The following is a 22,067-nucleotide window of genomic DNA, read 5'->3' as shown; positions in this document are numbered from 1 at the left end:
GAACTCAGCCTCAAAATGCGACAGCGCTGAAGCTGAAAATTGGCCTGGTATATATAAGACAGGGATAGAACATGTAATATCGAGTGCTCTCCGATATACATTTATTTTCTGCTAAAAACACATATGCACTCTCATGAATGGCACTTTAGCCCTGCCAGCTGCAATAATCTACATTTGTGTCGGCTTATATACCAAGATGGCCAGATTTATTTTTAACAGAAAATATAGAGCAAAAAGAGCACTAGATATGTGTTCTGTCCCTGTCTTCTATATTGCTGTCCCCTGTGTGCATCCACGATGTTCGCAACCGATTAAAGAAAACGGAGGAATAGCACGCCATACAGAGTCACGTCCCTAAAAGGGAACAGCTTGATATGACTCACTGGTAAAAACAGGAGTAAAACAGGAGTGTGCACAGGTGGAGGATAGCATGGGCACTTTATATATTTTGTTCTTCTATGAAGTTTTCTGCACAGCGGTGGATCATTAAGAATCATGGACTATATTTGATATTTTTGAAATATATGGACACTTTTCACTTTAACACATATTTTGCTTGGATTTATGAGCACAGTATATGTAAAGTGTGGTACGATATTTTGGCACCTTTAGTACTTTATATCAAATGCGTGTTGTGCTGCACGATTCCCAGATTTTGTGTTAAGCCTTCAGTTATACTGGCCCCAAGTAAACTATAACTATGATTAAACAGTTACCTGCTAGCCTACATTTTGTGGCTTGGAATGGAAGAGAATAGAATGGTTTGCTCAACCTGCTGATTTTAGAGCTGTCAACCACTTCACTAAAACCATAGTCCACATAGACAACCTGTAAAAAATGAGCATGTAAGAAATTGATTTAGGAATGGCAAATAAACTGGCATAACTGAACATTCATCCATAGAGTTACCAAAGTTACAAACCAATAGCACTCATTACAGAATATAGAAGGCTTTTTGTTTCCTTACGTTAATCAAAAAGCCTTCAATTAAAGCCTAACTCCGAGAAAGTGAAAATTCTACCTTGTTGTGGGACAGCCATACTGCAAGGGTTAAAATTTATTTACTTTAACAGTTTTACCTACCCGATCCTCAGCTACCCTGGCAACCAGTGCTCTCCTCTTCTATCCTGCACTCCATTAGATGAAATTTCCCAATGCGCCTGCACATACAATGCAGGACTATGGATTCTGCACTGTACTTCATGATGTCAGAGGACCTGCAACCACCAAAGTGTAAAGGGGTGGGTGGGCTGCAGGGACTGGTCTAGCAATTCAGAGGGAGTGTCTGAGTGCAGAGGATTGGGTAAGTAAAAGTGCTTTTTACTGTACCCTAACCCTAAAAGGAGCATTGCATCTCTGCAGGGTGGAAGCAAGCTCCATTGCAAGGAAGGACTGTTACTTTCCCCAGAGTTCAGCATCAACAAAGAGCATAGTAGAGACTTCTCAAAAAGAAGGTATGTACATATTTTGCTTCATTAAAAAAAAAAAAAAAAAAAAAAGTATTTATGTCTCATTTAGTATAGTAGACTGAGCCAGTATAGTAGACTTTCAGTTGAGAAAACAGTACATCCAAAACCGCTGAATTACAACTGCCCTTTATTGGATGAATTTCAGTAAACACGTGCACTGTTTATCAATATCCTCACATGCCGAATAATGCCCACGCAGTCAACCAAACCATTTTAAGAGTTTAAAGTGCTTACCTTGATTTTATTATCTTCAACTTCGGATATCTGTGCACGCAGCCATGCCTCCTCTTCTGCTTTTACAGCCACAAGCTGCCCCGGCTTCAGCAAATATGGCGGCACAATATTAGTACTTTTACTGTAAAACTCCTTCATTTCATCTTCCATGCGTTCTTGTGCAGCAGAATAGTCTTCACCCACATACCTAAGTAGTAAATATGAGTACATATGTGCTTGCTAATGTTGTGCACAATTTTTTAAAAGAAAAACTGATGTCTTACAAAAAACAAAACAAAAAAAACACACACGCTGAATCACCAAATAATTACAGAGTAGACCAGATGGTGCGCTGTATAGCAAAGTAAAGTATGGACCTGCTTTTAAGATGTATGGTCTATGAAAATCTGATAAAACCAGCACCAGGCCAATGAGGATTACAAACAGGTTCACACCAATACCCTGCCCTTTAGGTTCAATACTAAGCGTAATAGGTTGCCATAGGTTGGGGTCAATTGGTTCACAAACAAAGAACCCCCTTTTTGACCAGTTACTAGCAAACAAATAATTTTATGCTTTTATGTACATGCTGATGGCAGTTTAAATAAAAGTCAATATCCCAACACAAGACTGTGCAGCAGTGGCTATCAGTGTTAAAATTTGTCACCAGATTGATTTAGTTTTAGTTATAGTCTTTAAAACTAAAATGGCATTTTAGTCATCTGAATTGTTTTAGTTTTATTCCTATTTTAGTTGACTAAAATCTCCAGCACAGTTTAGTCGACTAAAATCGAATGGGTTTAGTTACATTTTAATGCATTATTTCTTTAGAATTGCCAAACATTATGCACTCCTGCAGTAAAAAATCTAACAATGGGTTATTTCTGGTATGAAGGTTTGAACATGCACTACAGACTTAGCTGTTGTGATATAAAACTTCTTCGTAAGGGTAATTTCACAGTGAGGCGCTTCCAAACTGCCAGTAAAACACTAAGCGCTTTTTCGGGAACTTTTGAAGGGCTTTTCAGGCACTTTTTTTTCCATTCATTTCAATGGAGAGGGGTGTTTTTTGAGGCGCTTTTTTTCTTTGCTCTCCAAAGATGCTGCTTGCAGGAGTTTTCACCGCCCCGACAGCGCGCAGTTCCAGTGTGAAAGCATTCATTGATTTTAACGTCAATAGGTTTTTGTGAGCTTTTCAGGCACTTTTTTTCTAAACACGAAAGCACCTCAGTGTGAAAGGAGTGTAAATAAAATCTCATAAACAAACAAAAATACAACTTTAAAATATAAAAATAAAACCAATGCTGTAATGCCATAGCACATATTACCTGAATATATTACAAACATTAAATATTAAGAAAAAAAAAAGAAAAGAAAAAAGTCTCTTAATTTTTTTTTTCTTTCATCAGCTTAGTAGATGTTAAATTTGACGTCAAATTTAAATTTAGTTTTAGTCAGTCTTTTGACTAAAATGCCATTTTAGTTTTAGTTGAATTTTAGTCATCTGAATTGTTTTAGTTTTAGTCGACGAAAATATTTTAGTCGACAAAATTAGCACTGGTGGCCATCCTTCCACGAACGGCTGCCTCAAAGCGTGCACAAATGCATTACTAATGCTAAGGAACAAAAACAGCGCATCAACAGCGCTGTTTTTGATCGTTTTTTCTGCTGCATCCATTTTTTGCCAAGTCCATAATGGGTTAACAGCCGCACATTGAGACCATCTACAGGACATTTATTTAAATAAACAAACATCCCACGAGATAGTCAAACGCTCTTAAAGAGACCATTCATTTGTGCGCCAACTTTATCTTGTTTTGTATTACTAATGCTAAGCATACTGTAAAGCGGGGATATGAAATTAGCGGACTTCCAGCTGTTGCAAAACTACAAATCCCATCATGCCTCTGCCTCTGGGTGTCATGCTTGTGGCTGTCAGTCTTGCTATGCCTCAAAGGACTTGTAGTTCTGTAACAGCTGGAGGTCCGCTAATTGCATATCCCTGGTGTAAACTGTCTCAATAGGAAAGTCCCTTCTGGGTTCCACTTGTGAATGGCGCAGTAGAGAGCATGTGCACACTGTAAGACTGTTTTTCAGAGGATTCAATAAACACTACAAGCAGCTGGTGTAGACAGAAAAGTAGATATGACACTTTTCTAATGCTCATTTGCAGCATGTTTGTTCCAAAGCAGTGACTGAAATGTATGTTATTCAGATGTAGACAGGCATGTAGCACGTTCAGAGGGTGGTCTACAATGGCAACCACTATATCTCTATCATGATAGAATAACTTAATATTTACGAGAAACTTTATTAGGAAGTTATTTTTTCTGCTTCCCTAGGAAAAAAACAATATTTTTCTACCCTGTCGAGGCCGTATGAAAAAACAAAAAACAAAAAAAAAAAAAAATAAACACTAAAAACCAAGGGTAAAAAGTGAAACGTGGACATTTTCATTTTACTGGTATATAATTATATAGCATCATAAAAAAATGGATTTACCGACCTGTAAAATCAAGACACAGAGCAGCTCTATTGATCCTTTTACTGCCACGACCATAAAAATTTGCGGTAACAGGGGGTTTTACACACACAACCTGACGGCTGTCAGATGGAAGCAGTCCACGGTGAGTGCCGCTTCCCCCCACCCCTATTTTTACTGACCTCCACACGCCCATCGGCGGACGTCGCCGGGGCATGTGGGAGGGAGATCAGAAAATGTTCGTTCTCTGAACTTCCCCATCTTCCGTGACTGTGGAAGCGGTCTGTAAAACGTTACTTCCAGGTCCTAGTGCCACTTTTTGGTGCCTATGTACAAAAATTGATTGCACTACACATCAGTGTACATGCCAGAGTGATAAAAATTCTAGGCCCATTATTCTCGATTAACTCCAAATTGATGATATGGAATACAGAAGTTTGTCTCCGTTTCATGGGCACATGCAATTTTAAGGATTGACATGCTGAGTATCCATTTATTCTACGCAACTCATCTTTTCGATTTTCCCAAAAATTGGCTAATAAATTGCATTTATGTGCTCAAAAATAAAATTTAGTGGGTTTCATTTTTGTGAACTGCCACTATTTTAACCTCTAGGGTGTCTGCTTTCAGAAAATATATACATTTTTGCGGGGCTTTGTGCAATCTTCAGGCCTTGAATGCAACAGCCTTGGCAGCAAGAAAGTCTCTCTTTGCATAGCTTTTAATTGTGGCTGCGAAATGGTATCTCCCGCCAGAAAAAGCCTCCTACGATGTGCGCATGCGCTATGGTGACGTCACTCCAGTTGATGATTGGGAAATCAGCTGGAGTACCCTTCCGCTCTGCGCATGCGTAGGCACTTTTGACATATCGATAGAACACCAGGCTGTAAACAGCTAATTGAGTCACGGCAGGATGTCTGTTACATAGTAAGGTTCAATGAAGACATCCAGTTCAACCTGAGTGTGGGTGTGTGTCTACAATTGTCCCTAACCCTGTACAAATCGCACACTCACATCAGTCCCTACCCTCAATCCATGGTCTCCATTCATATACTAGGGTCAATTTTGGACAGAAGCCAATTAACCTACCAGCAGGTCTTTGGAGTGTGGGAGGAAACCTGAGTACCCAGAGGAGACCCACACAGGCAAAACACCAGGTGTCATGGTTTGGGATTCAAACCAGCAACCCTTTTTACTGCTAGGCGGGAGTGCTACCCACTACACCAATGTGCCTGTCCTGTTCTGCTGTCCAGGTCTATCGTAAAACTGCAGAGCATGCCATCAAAGGATGCTCAGACTTAATGAGGGTCGTAAAAAGGGCATGCAGAGCAGAAGTGACCTTTTGGAGACCTCTGATTCAAAACGAAAGAATCCACACGATTCATAAACTCAGACAGGAGCATTAAACCTAAAATTTATATATATAATTAATTAAGTCCAGGCATGACCATGCCAAGTCAAAAAAGAGGGAAGATGCCTCCTGGGTGACATTTATCTGAGCTATCTGTGTTTAGTATCCCTGGACACGAAATCCAATGCTGTACAATAATCTATCAGTTTCAAGAATGCAACTGGTGCATATTGGGAGATATGAATAATGGTATAAAAATTGGACCTAGTATGAATGAAATACTTGTATAGCGCACAATGCGAAAAGTATGTGAATGGGGACCTTGGATCGTGGGCTCCTTGAGGGTAGGGACCGATGTGAGTGTGCAATGTACAGGGATAGGGACAATTGTAGACACTCACTCAGGTTGAACTGGATGGACTGGTGTCTTTATTCAACCTTACTAACTAGAACTATGCAACTGTGTAAGGGAGGGTCAATATACTGTCATCAACCCTATACTGCCCATGGACCCTCCTTATCCATTTAGGGGTCAGGGGCATCTGGCCCCACCACTTTCATCCCAAAGAAAAACGAAGATGCAAAGAGCGTTTTCCTTTAGGCTGCTTTCACACTGAGGCGACGGTGGTAAAACGCTGCAGTTTTTAGAGGAGCTTTACAGTTGTTTTTTGCAGAGGTTACTGCTCCAAAGACACTGCTTGCAGGAGTTTTTTTTTTATGTCCTGCCAGTGCATCGCCTCAGTGTGAAAGCCCTTGGGCTTTCACACAGACTGCAGGAGAGCCGTTTCAGGCGCTATTTTTAGCCCAAAAGAACCTTAAAAAAATGCCTCAGTGGGAAAGGGGTCAAACCATCAAATCAGGAACATATGCCAAGTTTGAGAACCGATTAACACCTGGGCTCATCTACTGAACTCTGTTCAACCCAAGGACACCGATTGCAAGTATTCTTCCTCCTCAATTCTACCTCATTTCTCTGTAGCTGTATATGGTCTTATTTCTTTGAAACCTTTTTCTGTAAATATTTTATTTGTACCAATTTTGACCTTCTCAAAATAAGGTTTTTATCATGAAAAGTGTTAACCTTGTCCCCAAGCTCTCAATGCAGGCTAACCAAGAACCTGTCTCTTTAAGAGTACTACTGTATAGGATAAACTTTCTGAACATACCCATCTGTGGTGACAGTGCGTGTTAGACAATTATTCTAAAATCATAATTGGTATTGTTAAAATTACGAGTCTCCCCCTGCTCGGTCCAAAAGAGGGGGTGGTGGCAGTTAAAAGGGTGACAATCCCTCTCAGGCTGCTGGCACCTAGATTGATTTTCCAGCTTGCTGAACCACAATGTGCCGGATGCAGCTGAGAGTGGCATTCCTACGTTAGGGACAACGAGATGTGAGAATGGCCGGTCTTTGTCAGCCGTTAGTGAGGAGGGCAGGGATCTGATACCCATGTTCCTCACAGTCGGCTCTCCATTTGTTTGTTTGCCTGAGCTATGCTACATGGGATGTGTGGGAGGACTTTTACAGAATATCATTTCGCCTCATTGATCAGAGCGGTGCTTTTTTTGTGTTGCATCTCCTATATAACCCCATCCCCATCCCCATGCAGGAAGTACTTTGTTTTGTAGCAAGCCATATATCGCAAGGGAAGGGATCACAGTATCCCATGATGTACATCAAGAAATTGTTTTTTCAAGTCAAAAAATTATTGTACATCACGGGACAAAGAGCAACTCTATTAATCCTTATCCACAGGGATGCCTAAAGCAACGCCCATGAAAGGAGGGAGACACAGCAACTACCAGCAGGCAAATGTAACCTACAGCTTGCAAAACAATGCAACCAAAAAGCAGCAGCCTCATGCTCACATCCACCTGGTAAAATCTAGTGAAAGACAGGGTTGTGTCCTTGAAGACCTTAGCCACTGAACCCTGATGACGGATAGCCCAGGAAGAAAAATCACTCCTGGCAGAATGAGCCATCATCAGAAAGCACAGGAGGCTTTTCTTTTCCAACCATAGGCTTGACGGAGGGGCAGATGAATTCCAAGTTAAAGTGTTCCTAAACCCAGAACCCTGCATTCACTAAATCTGGTCTCCCACAGTACAAGGAACAAGGAACTGCAATAGTTACAGTCAAGGACAAAAACATTGGCACCCCTGCATGTCTGTCAGATAATGCACCACTTCGTCCAGAAAATTGTTGCAATTACAAATGTTAAGGCATTCATGTTCATTTCTTTTGTTTGTATTGCTATGACACAAAAAAGTGGAGAAACAAAAAGCCAAACCTGACGCATTCCACGCAAAACTTCAAAAAATTGTCTGGACAAAATTATTGGCACCCTCAATATATAGTAGCACACCCCTTGGAAAAAAATAAAATCAATTGCTTCCTGTAACTATCAATGAGTTTCCTGGAATTTTGGACCAACTGCTCCAGGTCTATCGGACTGGACGGGCTACTTTTTCCAACTGCGGTTTTGAAATCTCTCCTAGATTTCTAGATTCATTGCTGGTCAGTTCAGTACTCTACAGCGATTTGTCTTAAACCATTCTTGGGTGCTTTTTGGTGTGCTTTGGGTCATTGTCCTGCTGTAAGACCCATGACCTCTGATGGAGGCCCAACTTTCTGACACTGGGCCCTATATTGCACTCCAGAATTCTTTGGTAGTTTTCAGATGTCATAATGTCATGCACATGGGCAAGACATCCAGTGCATGAAGCAGCAAAGCAACCCGAAAACATCAGTGAACCTCCATCATGTTTGACCGTATTTATTTTTTTTAAAGGAGAAGTATAGCCAAAGCTTGTTTGGCTGTACTTCTATGGATCACAGGAGTGCAATTCATTTTGCACTCATGTGACCAGTTTTCAGCAGAGAGCAGGCTGAAGTCTGCTCTCCGCTGACATCACAGAAGTCAGTCCAGGCACTGCATCATAGGGACAAAAAAAAAAAAAAAAAAAACTGGATCCACCAGGTGCCTGGAATGACACCTGGCTCAGCCTCTTAGTGAGCCGCTGAGACACTGAGCCAGCCACCCCCAGCCCCTCCACAGCCCAGCGCTCCAATGAGCGAGGAGGGGGCAGAAGAAAAAGATGTGACCAACAGTCAGCAGCTCTCTACTCGAGGGAGCTGTCAGAACCGAGCGATCTGTGGTGTTCAATCTCTCTGTTCTCCAAGCAATTAAACAGAGGCGCAGAGGCGTTGGGGGACAGATGCAGCATCAGGCCCATGCTGCATCCACCTAGGCAAGTATAAATATAAAAAACAAAAAAGTTGATCGAGGTGCTTTATCCACCATTTGAACCATCCGTTGTAATCGTTGATCAATTTTCTATTTTTTCCACATCCAGAGAGATTAGCTACAGTGCCATGGGCTGTAAACTTCTTGACAATGTTTGGCACAGTGGACACAGGAACATTAAGGTGTCTGGAGTTGGCCTTGTAACCTTGAAAATGTCCAGGCTTTTCCACAATTTTTGTTCTCCAATCCTCAGACAATTCTTTGCCGCTCTTGCTCTTCATGTTCCGTGTGGCACACAGTAGCAAACAGAATGCTTGAGTAAATTTTTCAAAAACAGCAAATTCTCCTGCGCTTTGGTTTCTTGGTCTTTAAAATGTGATATATACAGTTTGGAATGGTGTAGTCACTGAGTCTTGCAGCCCTCCTTTAGACCATTGGGTGTTCAAAATACTAAAAAGAGAAAATACAAAGAAGGGGAAGGTGCACTGACCTAGTGCATTACCATAAAACAGCTTTATTTAAAATTGAATCAAATAGCAAAATGGCTACTCACAAACGAGTATTGATCACAGGCTAACACGTTTCGGGAGTGACCCCCTTTGTTCAGAGCCCTTTTTGGCTCTGAAGAAAGGGGGTCACTCCCGAAACGCGTTAGCCATTTCCGTAGAGGTATTCACCAAATTCCTCAGACATCTGGTCTGGAGTCGCCAAACGTTTGGTGCGATGGATTTATTTGTATTGATTTTGCCTGTGATCAATACTCGTTTGTGAGTAGCCATTTTGCTATTTGATTCAATTTTAAATAAAGCTGTTTTATGGTAATGCACTAGGTCAGTGCGCCTTCCCCTTCTTTGAGTAAATTTTTCACCATTTTAACTGTGGATGTGATTTCTATATTACCAGCACCTGTTAATTCATACAGGTGAGTTTAATTACAAACTACAGGAGCATCATAAACTTGGAATACAATTATTTCTTACAATTTTGAGAAGGTTCCATTTTTATCCAGTCCATTTTTGGAGCGATATGGTGCTTAACAACTGATCCACATGAGGGTGTTGGGTCTAGGGGAGTGGAGGAGCAAAATCGCCACCCCAAAGGGGACATGATTTGTCTAAGCCCTGGTCAAATGATGTGTTGGAATCTCCCCCAAAAACGAATGTACCCTCCAACACGGTGGTCAGGATTTTTAGCATGGTTTGGAAAAAGGATAGTTGTCCCTTGTTGGGGACATAATAGGAAATGAGAGAGTAAAGCTGACCATTATGTTTCACAACGACCAGGATATACCTATCCTCCGGGTCTTTTAGTTCTGTTTTGAGGGAGAATTTGTCCTTATGGGAGAGGAGAATGCCCACTCCCTTGGTTTTGCCATCTGCAAAGGAGGCAGGACTGTTCAGCTCCAAAAAACCCCGTGGACATTAGAGGGGTCCTCATGGTATCAGTTTGCCATGGGGGGTTGATCCAGGCGGGGATCGTGGGTGCTTGTGGAGCTGGAGGGCCTCGGTCGGCTGGAGTGGGATGGAGCTCCTGGACTAGGCACCCATGTCAGGAGCTGCCCCGCATGCGCCCTTCTCCACTTTGTGTCAAACCAGCACAAGAATGAAAGAGATAAACATGAGCATGCCTAAACAATTTTCTGGGAGAAGTGGTGCATTAGCTGACAGTAATGTAGCGGTGCCAACATTTTTGGCCATTACTGTATTATAGTAAATAAACTGCTAAATACTTTTTCTCATTAGCAGTATAGAAGAGTCTTGCGACTGAGTATCTGATTAAAGCTTGTAGTATTTTGTATTCCCCCTCCCGATTGTCCTATGAGGCTGCAGGACCCTTTTGACACTCTCAGAAAAGGCAAACAAATTCTGACTGAGGTTGTCAACTTCAGATACATCAATGAGTTAAAAGGCAAGCTGTATTAACATGTAATGATTAATGCTAAAAAGGTGAGATCCTGGGAAAATACCCTGTAATTGCATTAACCCGAGCACAGTCATACAAATCAGTGGGTAACATCCAGGTTCACTGTGTCACCCATAATGGACACAGAAATTATACAGTTTGAACTTCAAATAAATGGTTTCCCACTAGATGTCCTATGATGGTGTCAGAACAGGGGCAACAGAGTATCTCATGTGGGCCGTGGTGGATCCACATACCAAAAATGCTTGTTTAGTCATCCAATGCTGACAGTTGAAATGGTCTAATACACGGAATCACCTTAATACTAGCCACAGAACATGTACTGCTTTAAGCCTGGTCTTAAAAGGCTGACAGTCATCTATATGCACCAAAAGGCTTCCCAGGCACTTATTCCATGATATTTCTGCCACGTGACCTAGAGCTGGCAATGTCTCATATGACCTTCGGGGACTTGATCCCTCTTGCTGGGGGTCCTCTGCCCTGGACCTGTATAGCACCCTGCTGGATTTCATGTATACAGAGTTCACCACCAACTGACATTATTACGGGCAATCCCTGCATCTTGCTCTCTACTACTGATGCGAGGTTCAGATATTCTTCTGCGCAATGACAGATGTAGGAATGGATCTGGATAGAACAAAGATTCGAAAACCTTGCTGGAAACCTTGAGAATCTAGTAACATTGTGCAGAGTGTTCCACAGCAGTGTCCATTACCTTCAGACACTGGCCAAAAAAAAAAAAAAAAAAGTACTTCCTGTATGGGAGGGGTTATCAGGGAGAGGATTTCCTGTCTTTTTGCTAGCATCCAAGCACCTGTAAGTGGCGCATAACCCTTAAGGATTAATAAAGGTGCCCAGTGTATTTTGATAACAGTGTTTACAATATTTTTTTTTTTTTTTTTTTTTAAACAGCCATACATACAGCAATATGCTAAAGCAAGCTGCAAATAAACACTGTCCATATAAGCTTACAACCCAGATCACCTGTCAACATTCTACATCAATTACCTAAACATCTCATATGTTTTTTTTCCTCTCAGCATTGCTAATCACTCTTTAGAAACATACAGCTGAACATAATTACCTGATGACAACTTCTTCTGTGTTGTTTAATTCCACCACAAGAACAGAGGGGGAAGCTTCTGATGGAATAGTCAATGGTGGAGTAATTAGGTGAGAATCTGGATCCTCCTTTCCTGAATGTGCTTTGTAGGATAGATCTTCCTCCTGCTTTTCACTGTTCAGATTTTGCCCCACACTTTCAGAGGACTTTGCATAAAGAATTGCCTTGTAAGGATTTTCAGAAATGACCTGGATAGTGCAAATGTCAGACAGTTCTTTCACCTTAAAAGCATTCAAAGGAAGCGTTATTTTGAATGTGTCCTCAAAAACTTTGGGCAGTGCATGTAACCAGAGACCATTGGTGTAGTTTGACAAGAGTTCAGAAACTTTTTGCTTAAGTTCAGCACTTGGCATTGTGTTAGCACCGAGTTTTTCTGGTGAAGCCTGCTTTGAAACACCAGGAGACACATTTGGTTTAACCTGAACATTAGTGTGTTGTTGGGTAATCTTCTGAGTGTTCTGTTGCTTTTTCGAACTGGAGAATAGAACGATCTCATTCTTGTTGTTTATAGGTCTCTGCACCTGAATATACATGCAGAATATCATTATGACAGTGGGCTATATACAGAGCAAAGATATTCATATTTAAAGTGCTTGTAACCTTAAAAACCCTTTCACTGCCAGCCCCTCTCCTTTATCCAGCAATAACTCACAATGTAAGTGTTGAAATATATGCCTCTAAAAGATAGAAAGAAGAGCAGATGTAAACTGGCTACGGTAATCATGGCTCAGCCGCCTTGATTACCGTGGTTAGCACATACAGGAACAGGCAGGATCATCTATGTTTTTTTTTTTTTGTTTTTTTTACAGCTTAGAGAGGGACAAGATAGACAGCACAAGCACTGTGCTGTTTAACCACCTGCCGACCAGCCGCAACCATTATACTGCGGCAGGTTGGCGCGGCTTTGCGAATCGGCATAGGTGTGCTTTAAGAGTGATGGGGGCATCCGCAGCATGGCGCCGAAGCACATGGCCATGATGTCTGCTGGCCACCCGTAATCGCGCCATAGAGAGCGAGAACGGGGATCTGTGTATGTAAACAAACAGATCCCCGTTCTGACAGAGGAGCAGCGATCTTTCTCCTCCTCCAGTCAGTACACCCCCCCCCCCCCCCCCACAGTTAGAAACACTTCGCTAGGGAACCCCTTCCCTCCCAGTGACATTTATACAGTAATCAGTGGCTATTTTGTAGCTCTGATCACTGTATAAATGTCACTGGTGTCAAAAGTGTCCAATCTGTTGTGCGCAATGTCGGGATGTTGGGATACTTATAGCAAAAAGTAAAAAAAAAAAAAAGTGTTTTTTTTTTTTAAATTGTCGCTCTTTTTTGGTTTATAGCGCAGGATTAAATACCACCAAAAGAAAGCTCTGTTTGTGGGGGAAAAACAGGACATACATTTTGATTGGGTATAACGTCGCACGATTGTCCGTTAAAGCGACACCATGCCGTATTGCAAAAAAATGGCATGGTCATTAAGGGGGGCAAATCCTTCCGCTCCTTAAGTGGTTAACCTGCTATAAGGGAACAGGAACTTTTTTAGGGTTACAACCACTTTATCTGAGCATTACAATAATGTAACTACAATTATTTTCAGTATTACACATTTTTATGTATACAATCACATAAAAAGGACGATAAAGATGTTCAGTCTTACAATAGAATGAAACCATAAAACTACTTTGCTGAAGAAACATTTCAGTTACATCAACAGTAAGGGATCAAGCACACAGGACGTTTTTACAGCTGCTGTTATGGACGGCTGACTTTTTTTTTTTTAACCGCTTCTAAACACCCTTCCATGTTAGTCTGTGTGTCCATGCACAAAAACTGTCAGAGGCGTTTGGAGACATAACGGTTTAGGGGCAGCAGATAAAAACGACAGCCTGTGCGTTCAGGAGCAGAGGCTGTTGAGCTGTAAAAACATCTAGATGCTGCTAAATGCAGCTTAACACTGTTAAGATGCATCAAGTGTTTTTTTTTGTTTTGTTTTTTTACATGTCAAGATCAAATTTTTCCCTATGAGAGCCCATTGATTTGATAAAAAGTCTCACCAGAAGTTGGATCATCATGATCCGACTTGCAGTGCGACTTCTGTGTTGAGGATCTTGAAGAGGAACCCCATGGCAAAAACGAAAAGAAAAACCAGCATGGGGGGTCCCCCCCCAAAATCCATACCAGACCCTTATCCAAGCATGGCAGGTCAGGAAAGGGGGGAGGGGAGGAGGAGGAGGGAGAACAAATGTCCCCCCCATCATGTTGAGGGCATATGGTATGGTCCAGGAGGAGGGCAAGGGCCTCTTCCTGATAACCCTTGCCGTTGGTTGTCGGTAGTCTGCGGGGGCGGGACTTACCATAATCTGCAAGCCCCCCAGATCTCAGGCCCTCACCCTATGTGAATGAGTATATCCCTACCCATTCACCAAAACCAAAAAAAAAAAAAGTCAAAAATGCACAGTACACAGTTGTTTTTTTTTTTTTACAAAGTAATTTATTAAAGCAGCTCCGGCATCAGTACTCCCTCTGGTTCTTCTCTTCTCCCCACTGACTTCCTCTGCTGCTGGTTCTCGCTGCGCCATCTTCTACTGTGCTTCCTTCGATGTTCTCTCGAGGTGAAATGCTAGGGCCACCCTGTGCCAATACTTATATAGCCAAGGAGTGGGGCCCACCCGGCGACGTCATCCGGAGGCTCCTTCCTCTTGTGACATCACCACCCGGGGCATGATGGAACGTGACGTCACAAGGGGTGGCGCCTCCGGATGAAGTTGCCGGGTGGCCCCGCCCCTTGGCTCTATAATTATTGGTACATGGCGGCCCTAGCATTACTGGGAAAGAGCGTTGAGAAAACATTGGAGGAAGAACAGAGGGAGAAGACAGTGGAGAGAGGAGAACCGGCAGCGGAAGACGTCATCAGCAGTGAGGGGAGAAGAACTGGGGGATGAAGACCTCGCCCAAGGGAGAAGAAATCAGAAGAAGGAGAAGAGACGCCGAAGTTGCTTTAATAAATTTGTCAAAAACCTGTTTACCGTTTTTATTTTTGACACTTTTTGGTGAATGGGTAGCAGTACGAGGTACCCCATACTCATTCACATAGGGAGGAGGGCCAGGATCTGGGGGCCCCCCCTTGTTAAAGGGGGCTTCCGGAGTCTGATAAGCTCCCCATCCGCAGACCCTGCCAGCCCACGGCCAGGGTCGCCAGGAAGAGGAAATTGTCCCCATCAACATGGGGGACAAGGTGCTTTGGGGGGTGGGGGCGCGCAGCACTGAAAATACACCTATGATAACAGTTATAGACCCTTCATTTCTTTGTTAATGGGGCAAACTTACAAAAATTTGCAGGGGATCAAATTTTTTTACCCACTGTCGGGACCCGGTGATTGGCATGTACAGTTGGAAAAAGCGTCAGAGTGAGTGACAGGAGAGAGATTTGCATTGTAAACAACACAGATCTCTGAACAGAGCAGGGATGTACTGGTTTTTGTCTCCATCCCTTAGTAAAGCAGTACACAGTGCAGCTACATTACACTCCCTAAGAACAGTGTTAACCCTATGATTGCCCCAGATGTTAGAGGGGTTGTAAACCCTCAAGGTTTTTCACCTTAATGGATTCTATGCATTAAGGTGAAAAACCTCCTGTGATACAGCAGCCCCCCAGTGCCCCACTTTTACTTACCTAAACCCAGTCTTTCCAGCGATGGGGATGACCACACCAGCTCCAGCTAATGTCATGGGTCCCGATTGGATAAATTGATAGCAGCACAGCCATTGGCTCCTGCTGCTGTCAATCAAAGCCAACGACACGTGAGCTGGGGTCGTCTGTGTGAAAGGACGCAGCAGCAGGACACGGGCGCGCGCCCGCACTAGTGCCCTGAGGGAGAGCAGCTCTCCAAGGAAGAGCCAGGAGAGCCGCTGAGGGACCCCGAACCTTTACATATCCTTTAACCCCTTCCTACCCCATGTCATTACAGTGCCAGGGCATTTTATTAGCACTGATCACTGTATTAGTGATTAGTGTAACTGGTGATGTCAGCTAGTGGCAGAATGTCCGCTATAAGTCACTAAACGACTATTACTAAATATAATATAATTATATATATCGTAATCGTTAGGAATTTCATGAAAAACAATATACACTTACAGTATTTTTTTTTTAACCAAAGAAATGTAGCAGAAAACATTTTGGTCTAAACTTACTAAGAACTTTTTTTTTTTATGTGATATGTTTTACAGCAAAAAAAAATAAAAATAAATACATTTCAAAAGTTTTGGGCTTTTTTCGTTTATAGTGCAAAAAGTAAAAAGTGGTGGTCAAATACCACCAAAAGAAAGCTCTATTTGTGCAAATTTTTTTTAAAAATAAAATGTCATCTGTGTATAGTGTTGCATGACTGCGCAATTGTCAGTTAAAGTAATACAGCACCGTATAACGAAAAAAGCTTTGTTCTTATACTGGGGGGGGGGGGGGGAAGAGTTGAAAAAAAATAAAAAATCTAATGAAGCCACCACATTTAAGTACTGGTAAGTTGCAATATATTTTTGTTTCTGGCTTCAGGCTACATTCACACCGGCGATTTAGGCTGGGGCGACTCGTAGTGGCAAGAATCTTCGGATACCTGCTGTGGCTCTAAGAAACTAGGTGCGCCCACCGAACCCGCTCACTATAAATGGATCACTGGCACCTATTGGTAGCTCTCTGCAAAGCCAGTGATTAGCTACAGTGAGCGCTGATTAATGCATTTTGTGTGTGTCCAGCAGTGATCACCGCAGGTAATTGCTGGCTGTGCAGTGGCTGCTGGTGACCTTTTATTATAGTCAACAGCCAGCAGCCCCACCTAGCCACTCAGAAATCAGAAGGTTCTTGCCATTACGATTCACACCAGCCTAAATCTCTGGTGTAAATGTAGCCTTAAAAATGCTTTAATTATAAAACATGAAAACTGGTACAGCTTGCGACAACAGAAAGGCCAGTAGGGCTGTAAGTGCAAGGTGACAAAGTAGCAGTGTGAAGATTCTACCCTCCAAAACCTGCCCTTTTCAAACTGTATATAATGAGAAACTATTGAAAACAGGGGGAAAAATAAAAGTTAAAAAAATAAAATAAATAAAAAATACAAACATTTGCTGCTATGAAAGCAAAATACAAAGCAGGGGAAAAAATAAAATAAACTGCACAACTACTGATCCATACCGTGCAAATATGCGTCCAATTAGCAATCTGTTTCAGCACTTCATCACTCAAATCATGTTTGAAGGCCTCCTTATACATCTGAGGCAACCTGGACAGTGAAATTCCATTACTGTGCTTGCTGAACAAATCACGCAGGTTACTCTGAATCACTGGGAGATTAGGATGAAAATTACCAAGCAGCGCAGGTTTGCCAGATTGCATCTCATTAGCTAAAACAAAGCATACAAAATGTACTTAAGGCATCTAGAGTCAAAATGTAAAACCATATTCATTCCTACATGGTATTTCAACTATTTCTAGCCTACTCATACTAAATCTGAACAATCTAAGCAGTTCAGGTCTGCCCCATAGCAGTTTTACAGACATATATATATGTGAATCGGCTGTTCGCTCCCTTTGTGATTACACAGAGCAGAAGCCCACAAGGAGGTACCGCAGACTATGTCTGCCCGCAGCTGCCGATGATAGAGGAGAGGGGCAGATGGGCGGTAAAACCTTTATCCCAAAAGTGTCTTATTAAAGTTTTTTCTATTTTTAAATATTCTCATAATTTCCTAATTTGTTGCTGCCTAGAAAATCCCACCTTGGGGGACAATAACCTTTTTTCTATTATTCGGGGTGTGCAGCACCCTTTTTTCTTTTTCGAAGTGTCTTTGCTCTAAAGAAATAAACTGTATCCGATTATAGAGTGAGCTAGAGTTCAGCTTGATTTGTTACTTTATTTAAATCTGCAAGTACTTCTAAAGACTCCCATCCCCCTACAGTGACAAAGCCGCTGTGCCCCGTTGCCCTTCATCCAGAGTGTGGTGTCTAAAGAGGTGAGAAAAAATTAAAAAAAAAAAATATTTGGTGCATAACCGGGTTATGTAAAGTTAAAAAAAGTTAAGATAAATCTATTCTTGATATCCAATTGCAGTGGTAAATATAAGCAAACAGCTATATGGTTAGGAAGAAAAAAAAAATCTAATCCACTAACAAGAGTGTAAAAAAAGAATATATATATATATATATATATATATATATATATATATATATATATATATATATATATATATATATATATATATATATATATATATATATATATATATAGTACATATCAGACACAGATCTACATTAACCACTTCCCACCCGGCCAATGCACATATACGGCCGGGTGGGAGCCGCCTACTCCTGATATGACGTTCAGGAACGTCATTCAGGAGTAGCGGGATCGCGCGCGCGCCCGCGCAGCGGCGCGATCCCGATGCGCCCGTGTCACCCGGACACGGCGCATCTCAGATCGGCAGGAGGGCTCTGTGATTGGCCCTCCTGATCACATGACGGCCGTGTCCAATCACGGCCGTCATGTGATGTAAACAAACAGCCGGTTGCTAGGCAATCGGCTCCTCCTCTCCTCACACAGAAGTCATCGCTGTGGAGAGGAGAGCAGATCGCTGCAGCCGGCTGCTGATCAGTGAGTATGAGCTGCTTTTTACAGATTTTTACTCACTGATCACCAGTCTAGTGTACACAGTAAACACACCACACAGTAAACACATCACACAGTATAAACACAATGTCCCCACACATGTCCCCAAAACATACATGTCCCCAAATAATAAAAACACATGTCCCTAATAATAAAAACATGTCCCCCACATATGTCCCACTAAAATCACATGTCCCAATGATTATCTGCACACATATGTACGTGATCACCTGCACACATATGTACATGATCATTTGCGTACATATGTCCGTGATCACACAAACCAATTATTATACACTTAACGGATTTTTTTTACCAAAAACATGTAGCAGAATACATTTTGGCTTAAATTTATGACAAAATTTGATTTTATTGGATTTTTATTGAAGTAGAAAAAAGAAAATATTGTTTTTTTTTTCCAAATTTCCGCTTTTTTGCGCTTATATCGCAAAAAATAAAAAACGGAGTCGTGAATAAATACCACCAAAATAAAGCTCTATTTGTGCGAACAAAATGATAAAAATTTCATTTGGGTACAGTGTAGCATGACCGCGCAATTGTCACTGAAAGCGCTAGAGCGCTGAAAGCTGAAAATTGGGCTGGGAAGGAAGGGGGCGAAAGTGCCCTGTATTGAAGTGGTTAAAGGAAAAAATTAAAATAAAACACCTAAAATGATGTTTTGCACATTTTCAGACAGTTCTGCAATATAATATTATGCATAACAGACTCCCATTTCATAGGCAGGTAGCTTGATAAAAGCTTGGTCCGTTTTTTGTTCCAAAATTACACTCATTCTAAAATTGAAGTGAAATGTTCAAGCGACATTTGTCCATTCATCGAATGTACAAAGAATTTTCATTTGATTATTCGTACAAATATTCTCGGCCCAAAAATGATACGTGTATGACCAGTATAAGATTTAGTAGCAGCAGTGTGATATTTGTACCACCTCACAGCAGGGAGTCTGGTGCATCCCTGTTCTTTGTTTCAGGTACCAATCAGGTCTGAAATTTTGTCTAAATTTGGACCTAAAAATGGAGCTAAAGACACACAGGAACCTGTTCAAGTGCGGACTGCAGTTGCCCCTGAGGTGTGTGAACCCAGCCTTAGGGTAGAAAAACCAGCAGATAATCACTATAAGGGGTTAATTTATACTGTGAAACCATGAAAATAATAATTGATATATATATTAAAAAAGTAGAACTAAAGGCTGAGACTTTTTTGCATGGAAATAATCATTTTAAATATAATGCACAATACTGGTGAACTTTTGAAAAATATAAAAGACATATGCCTAGGTAGACAACCAAGCAATAATAAATGGTGATGCAAGCAGTTGCTGTCTATACTATCCATAAGGATTGACAACTATATATAAATTTCAGGCAGCGCTTGCTTAAACTTGTTGGTAAACTTACTTTATATTTAATTGTAATGCCTTCTATTACCTTCAGTCTATTGGCCTCCACTTTCTCTGGGTTCAGATGACAATGTTCCCTGCACAACGCCCTTAAAGTTATTGTAAATGTTGGATTTTTTTTCTTTTAAACAATAATTTTCCATACATGCTTTGTGCAGTGGTTTTGAACAGAGCATCCCCGATTCTCTTTCTGGATCCCCCCGCCAGAGCTTCTGGCTCCTGCCTTCAGTGTGCCCCTATAGCAAGGTGAAAAAACTTCTGCCTTTAGAATGTCTCACTTCCTTCTCCTGCCCAGGGCTACAAGTTCCATAAGGCATTGCTCCTCACACTTTCACATTCATAAGTTCTCAGGCACTTACTGACATGTATGAACATGTATGGAGCTGTGTGTGTGCTGCACTGTATTTCCGGATATGTAAACAAATAATTGATTCTCTATGCAGGCCAACTAATCAACTGACCAACTAATCGATTCTGAAAAAAAAGTTAATAACCATTTTCATAATCGATTATGCAGATACGTTTCAGATCTAGATCTATCTTTATAGATTTTTTTTTAGATACTTACCTGTAAAATCCCCTTGAGTATATCACGGGACACAGAGTGAGGCTATTATTCCTTACTTACTGGGACGCCCCAGAGCAATAGCCTTGAGGGGAGGGCCAAACACAATAGAGCCAAACACAATAGCCATCAGACCTATACAGCAGCCTGCAATAGACTGCGGCCGAAAAGCCGAATCCACTACTGCTCGAACAGCCACAGATGGCCAGACCAGATGGCAAAAAGCTCAGGTTCCTACACCCCCCTAAGAATGAGCTCTCATCGTGAAAGGAGAAGCCTTAAGTTTCAGACAGTAGGCCTGAATGACCAATTGACAAAACCAATGGGCAATGGAAGCCTTGGAAGATGCCTGCCCCTTCTTGGGTCCTTTTGGTAAAATTAAAAAAAGTCTGAGCCTCGGATCTCAACAGATCTAGACAAATAAACTGACTGCTCGCACTATACCCAAGGAGTACAGTCGTTTCTCTTCCACCGAATGAGGTCTGAGAAAAAAAAAAAAAAAGGCAAAACAATGTCCCCATTCAAATGAAAGGCCGACACCACCTTAGGCATGAAGGATGGAAGTATGGTTCCCTGCATGAAAGGGCCACCAACTCAGACACCCTTCTAGCTGAGGTGATGGCCAACAGGAAGTCTAGCTTGCATGACCGCAAGACTAATGAAGTTTGCTTGATAGGCTCAAACGGTTGTTTCTGCAACACAGACAGTACCAGGTTTAATTCCCAAGGACACACAGCTGACCTAATGGGGGGAAGCAAACGAGTTACCCCCTGCAAATAAAGGTTCAGATTAGTGAAAGGGAGGCTATGGGCCCTTAGAATAATATAGACAAGGCCAAAATCTGACTCCCGATGGTACTCAAAGCCAATCTGATTTCCACAGCAAACTGTAGAAAAGAGAATTCTCCCAAACACGCATTTCCGAAGATGCCATTTTCTGGCTTCACATCAAGCAATATAGGCTTTCCAGATCCTATAATAGATCTTTGTAGTGACCATTATTCTGGCATTCACTAGGGTAGACAGCACCGGTCCCAAAATGCCACAATCATTTAACACCCTGGCTTCAATAGCCATGCCATCACATTTAGAGACTGTAAATTGGGGTGGCATATAGGACCTTGAGACATTAGATCGGGGCAGCGAGGAAGCGTCCATGGCTCATCTATTGCCAATCTCACAATCTCTGGGAACCAAGGCCTTCTGGGCCAGGCTGGTGCAACCAGGATGACTGGAACCCCCCTTTCTCCGAATCCTAGGCAACAAATGTGGAAGGAGAGGGATCGGGGGAGCATAAACCAGGGAGAACTAGTTCTATTGAACTACCAGAACATCTGTTCCAATTGCTGCAGGATCCCTTGTTCGGGATACAAACTGCTGTAGCTTGTTGAACCTGGATGCCAAAAGATCAACCTCTGGCCATCACAAACGCTGGCAGATTTCCCAAAACATGTTCAGGTGTAGGGACCATTCCCCCTGGGCAGATCTGCTGGCGGCTGAGATAATCTGCCTTCCAGTTCTTTACTCCCAGGATATGGACCACCGATAGAATCGGCATATGTCCCTCTGCCCAGATTAATATGTGGTTCACCTCTTCCTGAGTTGAACAGCTCCTGGTACC

At 42.0% G+C, this 22,067-nt stretch overlaps 1 protein-coding gene across 4 annotated transcripts in view; it reads right to left on the bottom strand.

Annotated features, from left to right (window-relative positions):
- Positions 1-22,067, bottom strand: part of TDRD7 (tudor domain containing 7) — a 136,922-nt gene that overhangs the window by 56,810 nt on the left and 58,045 nt on the right. For 2 of the 4 annotated variants that reach the window (XM_077475287.1, XM_077475288.1), the window contains exons 6-9: positions 16,992-17,140; positions 11,768-12,327; positions 1,704-1,890; positions 717-828 (exon numbers count right to left, since the gene is read on the bottom strand). In XM_077475287.1, the coding sequence (XP_077331413.1) occupies positions 717-828; positions 1,704-1,890; positions 11,768-12,327; positions 16,992-17,140 (1,008 nt within the window). Of the gene's footprint in view, positions 1-716; positions 829-1,703; positions 1,891-11,767; positions 12,328-16,991; positions 17,201-22,067 lie in introns of all 4 variants that reach the window. The other 2 variants (XM_077475285.1, XM_077475286.1) reach the window with 1 other exon arrangement.

Source organism: Lithobates pipiens, unplaced genomic scaffold (assembly GCF_037356315.1).
Source record: "Lithobates pipiens isolate NorthernLeopardFrog02 unplaced genomic scaffold, aLitPip1_a1.2 Scaffold_13, whole genome shotgun sequence".
In the NCBI taxonomy this organism is placed as follows: domain Eukaryota; kingdom Metazoa; phylum Chordata; class Amphibia; order Anura; family Ranidae; genus Lithobates; species Lithobates pipiens.
The sequence above is the reverse complement of the archived record's forward strand: the minus strand, read 5'-3'. Positions and strand labels throughout refer to the sequence as shown.